General features: G+C 52.8%; 1 protein-coding gene across 1 annotated transcript; it reads right to left on the reverse strand.

The window, feature by feature from the left end:
• Positions 1–600: 600 nt before the first annotated feature.
• RND1 (Rho family GTPase 1) lies at positions 601–7183 on the reverse strand. The gene is made up of 5 exons (XM_081060915.1): positions 6958–7183; positions 6094–6181; positions 3332–3441; positions 2330–2464; positions 601–1706 (listed from the first exon to the last, which is right to left on the reverse strand). Exons 1-5 carry the CDS (start codon positions 7075–7077, stop codon positions 1461–1463), a joined length of 699 nt encoding a protein of 232 aa, XP_080917041.1. The 5' UTR covers positions 7078–7183; the 3' UTR covers positions 601–1460.
• Between the last annotated feature and the right edge of the window lie 882 nt (positions 7184–8065).

Raw genomic sequence — 8065 nt, forward strand, 5'->3', positions numbered from 1 at the left:
AGCAGAAGACGTCACCTCTCTGAACTCAGAGGAGACCAGAACCCCAGGAAACTCCCATCCTTGGCTTCAGTCTGTCCACCTTCTGCAGCAGTTGGGATCTCGGCAGCTTGGGTCCTCTGATTTCCCCAAACCTTGTCTCTCTCCTCTAGACTCTAGGTCAATGGTTCTCAACCAGGAGGGGTTTTATCCCAAGGGACATTTAGCAGTATCTGGTAACATATTTGGTTGTGACAACTGGGGGTGGGGGGTGCTGTTGACATCTTGTGGGTAGAGGCCAGGGATGATGCTAAACCTCCAATTCCCAGGACAGCCCCCCAAACAAAGCACCATCTAGTCCAAAATGTCATTTGTTCCAAGGTTGAAAAACCCTGCTCTGGGGCTAAGGCTTAGAAGGACTAGATGGCTTAGAAAAACCCTGCTCTGGGGCTGGCTTAGAAGGACTGGATGGGGTTGGGGACGGGATGGGGGCAGAGGGAGGAGATCCTTGTTGGAGTTGCCAGGGAGCAGTGGAGGCAGCTACTCTGCAGCCCACAGCAAGGGTCCCAGTACAGCTTTTTTCTCATTATCAACGACCAAAGGAAACAGAAAGAAACTACGAAAATGGAGCCAACTTCTTTATACGTGTTATATATTTTCATTAATAAATAGGTTTTCTTCTTTAAACAGACATATAACGGATTGAAACACTCCCCCCACCCCCCAATTCCAAACACAAGAGTCTATAAAACAAATGCCAGCTGTACTGCCCTAAGGGCAGAAAAAGTCTGGTAACCCCCACCCCGCCCTGCCCCCTGCAGCACCACCACCCCCACACTGCAAGAGAAGGGGGTCTGGGTCTTCTCCCTTGGACCCTGGGGACTTAGGTGAGAAGCATGTGAATGTATGACGTCACCTCTCCATGAGGCATGGGCTATGCAAAGATGAGGTTTCCTTCTCATTGGCTCTGACCAGCTCCTGCCCTTCTGATTTCTGTTAGGAAGCACCTGGGCTCAGCTCCCAAGGGCGCTGCCTCATAGCTTCCCCAATCTCCACTCTTCTGCGACCTCCTCAGAGGGGAAAGGAAGTGCTCAGGGACCCCTCCCATCCCCTGGCCTGCATGAAAACGCTGGGTGGAAGAGGCATGATGCTGAAGGTGAGGCTCCTTTAGGCCCCCGAGCCCATGAGGCCAGCATGCCCCCCACACCCCCACCTTTCCTTCATCTGGAGTGGGGGGCACTGAAGCAGCCACCCCCTCCACCACCTAGTGCCTGGCTTGGGGTGTGATGGTTCTTTCTCAGCGTCAGGTCCTCAAGCTGGGCCTGGCTCTTTCCCGGTCCCATCCCTGTCTCCTTCCAAGCCCTCACCGTGGCCATCTGAAAAACTCATGTCCAGTGTCCTAAATTGTCTCATCCTCCCTCTCCCTGTGCCTCTGCAACCCAAGGGAGGAAGTGGGAGGTTGTCTCCCCTCTCCAACCCCCACTTCACATAATGGAACAGCTTTTGGCCTTTTCCTTCTTGAAGGTAGAAGAGATGAGTTCGGAACGACTGGGGAGGTGGAGCAGTCGCTTGGAGAAACTTCGGACAGGGCTCTTCGGGGGTGTCGGGCTGGGCTTGTTCAGACACACCATGGATGCTGTCCGGAAGATGCTGTGGATACTCTTCTCTGAGGTGAAAGCCGAGCCTTCCAGGTAGATTTCCGCACCCAGCTGCTTGGCTATGGCACAGCCCTGCAGGGGGAGGGAGGAGTGAGGTCACCAATGCAGTGTTCCAAAATGGTTCTGAAACACTGCCTCCTATGCTTAGTGGTATTTCCCAGTGCTACTCCAGATGGGACCCAACTGCTAGTCTCCCACCACCACCACCCTCTGCTAATTATTTTCTGAAGGTGAAGCTTGACAGCACGTTAGAATCACCTGGGACACTTTTAAAACGATACTCATACCAGAGCAAGTAAATCAGAATTTCTGGGGGTAGGGCTTAGGCATTAGTATTTGTAAGAGCTCCCTAGATGCGTCTAACGTGAAATATTGGTTTAAATGAAACTTACACTTCCATGAGCATAAGAAATTCTAGTTAGTCTAATGCAGGTGATCCACAAAAGCAATCTGAGAAACACTGGCACACACAGGAATGGCTAATTTCCTGTGTTTAATAGCATAAATCTGGGAAAACAGGTACTTACCACCTCTATCCAGGTGACTGGTTTGCTAATTATAGATGGCCCCCCCAAAATACCAATTCTCTCTTGCCATAGTGAGAGTTTGTGCAACGGCCACATTTTAAGTCCTCAGCCTGTCGCTTTCCCCATCACTCCCCCAACACACACACACACACACACACACACACACACCTGCTCATAGGAGATGGGCGCCTGCTTCTGGTGGGACAGCTCCATCAGAGTACTCAGGTCTGTTCGCAGGTCTGTCTTGCAGCCAATAAGCAAAACACGGGTGCTGGGACAATAATCTAGGATTTCCGTCCTCCACTGATGAGCCAGGCAAGAAGGTTGAGAGAAAGAGAAAGGAAGGAGAGTCAGTGCCTGACAGATCACCGGAGAAGCCCAGTTGGCAACACCACATACACCACCAAGCTTATCACCAGCCCCGCACCAACCTCCGAGTCACAGCATTGCCACTGCACTAATGACATCATCTTCCAGCCCATGAGGCTTTTGGGGCCACAGGAGTGCTGACCCAAGAGCCTGTCCCCTCATTCCACAGCCCAGCCCCCAGAGAGCACAAAGGCAAATCTTTCCCCACCTTCTGCCAAGCATACGGGCCTGGATCTGCCCCCTCAACCCAGTCAAAGGGCTCCCCAAGTCCGGAAAGCCAGGAAGCGACCAACCAGTCTCTTCCCAAGGGAAGGAGGCAGTCCTAGACTCTTCTCGGAAACTAGGCTAGTTCTACAAGGTATCCTGGGACTCCTCAGTATGGACAAATCTTGCCATCCAGACCTAGGTATTCCCTAATAGCAGTTCTGCTCAGGCCTGCCTGGCTTGCCCAGTCTCAGTGAGCCTGGGATCAAGGTCCATAGAAGCTGCCTCCAAAAGACCCCTTCCCTGACCCTCAAACCATAGAACAAAAGGTTCTCCGGCTTTCAATCCTTACTTCCTGAGTCCTCAACACGGCCCTCTCTTGCTGGGCCTCTGGCAGAGCAGTATAGAGCAGTGGCGGGGGCAGGACATCTGGGTTCTAGTCCCAGAGCTTAGCTAATGGTGTGGCCTTAGGCAAATCTCTTCCTTCCCTGGCCTCAGTTTTTCCCCCGTTACACAAGAGGGGATTCGATGACAAGGTCCCCAAGATTCCTTTATGTTCTCAAGCTGAACTAGATTGTAAAGTTTATCCAGACTTACCTTCTTGAGGGCACTATCCACTGTCTCTGGACGGCTGATATCAAAGCATAGTAATACTGCGTCCGAGTCACTGTAGCAGAGTGGACGGACATTATCATAGTAGGGCGATCCTGGTGGAGGGGAGAAAGAGCTGATGGTGAGTCACGGCATTTTCCCTCCCCTACAGACCTAAGCCCAAAGAGCCCTAGGAATACCATTCTTTGTCCCTTATTAGTTGGCCCCACCCATCTCCCACGGGAACCTGCTACAACCTGGAAACTTGGGACCTGACTACCTGCCAGAAGGCAATGCAAGAATATCATCTTCCTTAGCACCGAAAAACGGAAAGGGGGCAAAATAAAAGGGGGGGTGGAACATAATTTGACCCTGTCTGGGTCTCCTACAGAGGGCTTAATTTAAGGTCTGCCCATTCTCAGAGTCCCAGAGGACAGTTCTCCTAACTCCTGTGGGACCAGGGCTAGTTTACGGTCTCCTCTTTTCTAGAGCCTGCCTGCTCCCCAACCTCTGCTCCCTTCTTCTGCTCCAGGGCCTCCCCAACGAAGAAACAAACTTGCGTGTTATATAACTGGCTGCCCTGCTTCTTTGCCATGGGGTCAGAATTCTAGGAGGCTGGCAGGGATTCAGTGTCCTGCTCCTTCTCTACCCAAATCAGTTTACACTGAAAAGGGCAAAAAGAAAGCTGTAGCCCCTTCCAAATCTCAGGGAGGCAGTCTCAAAGCTAGCAGCACCAATAGCTAGGGAGGTAGAGGCTCGAGTAAGGGTCCTTCACTGGGAAGGCAGGAGGCAATGCAGACCCAGGTGGTCCAATAAGGGAGAATGCTAGGGGCTGAGCCTGCCCCCCTCCGCCCTGGGGAAGGAACAGTAGCAGATTTGGAACCCAGACAATCCGTGCTCAGAATAGCAAGCAGCCCCTCTCCCTGCACCACAATCGCCATGGAAACTGGGGGGAATCCAAGTGGGGAGGGGGTTGGTTGTTTAAAAAAGAGTAAAGGGGAGTTGGGATAGCTGCCTGCTCCTTCAGCAATCCACCCCATCCCCTCTATGAGGTGGGGTCTTATCACCGCAGCACTGAGCAAAGGGAGCACTGCAGCATTGGGAAGGGGGAGGGGAGGAGGCCTCCATTCTGGCTCTAAGCAACACCAGCGAGTAAATAACAGGAGCAGGTTCAACCCTGGCTCATGTTGGGAAACCCCGTCCCCATTGGGCTGCCACTTCCTCCTTCCTTATGGGCACCTCATTTGAAAAAGGGAGTTTGAGGATGACTGATAGCCTGCATCCTTTTGGAAACTGGGGGGTGAGAATGCAACACAAGAAACAGAGACCACCTTGCTGATTTTCCATTATCTGGATTGGGATTGAAAGGCTGCATTCTGACTATGGGAGGAGGGTAGAAGCAGCAGGAAGAGGGTGGGGGGGAGTGGCACTTTGGGGCGGAGGTAGTGAGAAGAGATGAGCTGCAGTAAGATTCTGGGAAGACTGAAAGGTGGGCAAGGTACAGCAGATGGCAAGCCACACATCCTGAAGCCAAGTGCATTCCAGTCGGATCCAGCCAGCACAGCACAGACCGGGAACCCAGAACCCTGCCTCCCAACCCCCGGAACTGCAGCAGAGGAAAGCATAGCGGTCCGGCAATTTTTGTTTTGCTTTGTTTGGGGAAGGGGGAGCGAGGGGAAGTCATTTTCTACTTACCCATCCCCTACTCCTAATCTTTTCAGACCTCAAAATTGGAGCATGGGAACAACAGCTCTTTGGAGGAGCAGGACAGCATATTTATTGTATGTAACAGGAAACCCTTAGTGATGTATAGTTCCTCTTTAAATTCAGCCTGAATATGCATTTTTAGAGAGGAGCGCATTTTCTTTTCTTTCTCCCATTCCTAGCTTTTAGTCCTTAATTACGACTCTGAGCCCAGTTATCAAAAAAGGGTGAAGAGGTAATGGAAAGGGGTCAGAATCAAAGCAAAGGATAGCCTAGCACTGAGGGTTTAGGGTTGAGAGGCTGGAAAAACATTGCTTCTTACATTCCAGAAAGACAGGGCGTCTTCTACCTCAGCCCAGTACAAGGAAAATGGTCAAAGCCAACAGCCCTCCTCCGGCTACTATCTATAACGTGACTCTGCTCCATAGGAAGCCATCTCCCCCACCCTCCAAAACATGGATGATGCATCACTTCAGCCCTGAGCCGCAGCCGTATGACGAGCGGAGCTGAGTGGGGCTGAGCTGCGGCAGGAGGACAGCAGTGGCCCGAGGTGGAATGCAGGGGACAAAACTGAGTTAGGAGCAGTACTTCCCCCAAAGCAGGCTTGTCTCCCTGCCTCAGTCACAACTGCCTCCAGCTACACTGCCTCCTGCCTCTTACTTGGTTTTGCTCTGGGGCAGTAAAGGCTGTGTATGTGTGTGTGTGTGTGAGTGTGTGTGGTGGCAGAGGCGCAGGGAGTGGAAAAGGAGAAGCCTTGTCTGACCGCCCCCCAGTAGTATTCAGAGGTCCATTCACCTCATCGTTCAGCCCTCTGAAGAATGGAGCTAGCCCCAGAGAAGCGAGTGGCTTCTGGGCTTAATCCACTCTGCATGCCTGGACCAGCCAACCAAGCAGACCTGGCCCCTCTCCCTGCACCCAACTGAGGAATCTTCCTGTCCCCTTCTTTCAGTTTCGTGGCAAGTACCATACTGCTCCCCACCAAAGAAGAAAACAATTTCTAAAAGACAGCAGCTGCAGCAGGCCAGTGGAGGTGGGAAGGGGACGTTTGGGGCCAGCTGTCTTACCTGAGGTGTCCCAGAGACTGAGCTCCACTCTCTGCTCCTCTGTCTCCAAGCAGGCTGTGTAATTTTCAAACACGGTGGGCACATATGTCTGTGAAAAGACAGAAACTATTCACACCTGGGCCCTTCCTGCCCCTGTAACCCTCTGGTTGGTGCTGGCTACGGAAGAAGCCATTCACCCTAGTGAGATGCTGAAGTGGCCAGAGGAGGGGATGCCTGGGGCAGGAGGGACCACACGGGACAGGAGGGAGGGGAGCGTAGAGGCACAGGCAATTTGCTCCATCAAAGTAAGAAACGTGAATGACTTTCGGCAGGGACAAGGCCCCCCCCCATTTTAGATGGTTAGGGAGAGAAAAAGGGGGAGGTGGGGGGGAGAGAGGGATTCCTCTCATCCCCAGATGTGTCTGTCTCCCAATTTCTGAGCCACAAGCCCATTCCAGCCCTTTATCTTCTCCCCACAAGCCACCAGCAGAAGAGCAGAAAAGAGCAGCAGGAGCCTGCCTGGGACGATGCCCACAGAACCTTTGAGGTTGGGGGGAATGGACCGGCAGGTATTGCGTCAAGAAGCCCCAGATTCTCAAATGCCTCCAGTTCCCTCTGCGGAGAGCAGACTCCGGGATGAAGGTAGGTAGGAGGGAATTGGATCGGGGCCTATGGGTGAAGAGGTGAGGAGGAGCCAGCGGAGCGGCAGAAGTGGAACAGGTCTCAGGGGAAGCTAAGACAGGGCGGTCCTCCAGCCAAAAAGCGGTTGAGGATGGGGTGGGGTGGAGAGAGATAGCTCCCCGGGGCAGATGGGAATGTACCCCCGGGGAAGGGGGCAGACAGGCAGGCAAGAATAGCTGGCCAGGGGGCGGACGGGCAGCTCACCTCGGGATAGCAGTCCTTCGCTAACACCTGTAACATCGCTGTCTTCCCACACTGCACGTCTCCCACCAGAACGAGCTTACATCTGGCCACCACCGGCTGCGGAGCCCGTCTTTCCTTCATGGTTGCAGCCTCCGGGGTACTGGGACTTGGGTTCAGAGGGGAGAGGGTTGCGTCAGGTGCGTCTCAACACACAAACCCAGGCGAATTCCCTGCCTCGCTCCAACTGAACCGGAGGCCGGCACAGCCGCTTTATATCTTCCTGGATGAGCCAATCACAAGAGGAGGCGGACTCTGTCAGGTCCAATCCCTGAGATGGGATCCCCTCCAGCAGCCAATGGGAGGAGGATCTGAGTCAGCGCCCTCTTCCTCCCTTCCCTTTCTCTTAAAGCTGCACCGTGGCTTCCTCTGAAAGGGGATTCCCACGCTGTTTTGCATTTTATTAGGGAGGGAGGAAGGGACTTGAAGCAAAATTTAATGGTCTTGAGTGTCCACCAATTAGTGTCAAAACAGTAAACTAGCCATGAACGCACAAAGTGAGGTCAAGCTGGAGTTGTCCTAGAGAGCAGGACCTGCCAAAACTATAGACAGGTGGCACCCCAGGGTGGTGGTGGGGGCAGAGGTCTCTGACTTCTTTCTTCCCTCTAATCGCCATCCAAACCAATTCCCACTATGACTTCCCCTCCCAGGAGCTTCTGCTGTGCCCCTTTTGACTCCCATGTCTCTTCCTCAGGAAACACCTTCACCAAAAAAATTAAACTAAATTAAAATCAATTAATTAAAAAGCCCTCTCGTGTCAGCTGGAAAAACCCCACACAGTCCCTACCCCAGAGATGGGCACAAGGAAAGGAACAAGGGAGTGTGGCAAGTGGGAATGGGAGGAAAGAGAACAAAGCAAACAAAGTCCCTGTCTGTTTGGCAAGACAACCTCTCACCTCACGCCTGGCAGGAGCTGCTTAGGGGTGTTTGTTCTGCTGCCTGGGTTCAGCTTCCTGGATGAATCAGGCACAGGTCTAGTTCCAGGTGACACCTCCTGATGCCAACAAACTGCATGTGTCACCTGATTAAAGTCCAGACTAGAACACTGGCCCTGGGACTTTGGGATTAGAAA

This window comes from Rhinolophus hipposideros (assembly GCF_964194185.1).
Source record: "Rhinolophus hipposideros genome assembly, chromosome: 9".
In the NCBI taxonomy this organism is placed as follows: Eukaryota; Metazoa; Chordata; class Mammalia; order Chiroptera; family Rhinolophidae; genus Rhinolophus; species Rhinolophus hipposideros.

Coding starts and splice junctions, on each gene's coding strand:
- RND1 (XM_081060915.1), bottom strand. CDS start 7,077: ATGAAGGAAAGACGGGCTCCGCAGCCGGTGGTGGCCAGATGTAAGCTC. Junction 6,182..6,957: donor CGAAGGACTGCTATCCCGAG/GTGAGCTGCCCG, acceptor GTCTTTTCACAG/ACATATGTGCCCACCGTGTT. Junction 1,707..2,329: donor CGCCCATCTCCTATGAGCAG/GTGTGTGTGTGT, acceptor CTCCCCCTGCAG/GGCTGTGCCATAGCCAAGCA.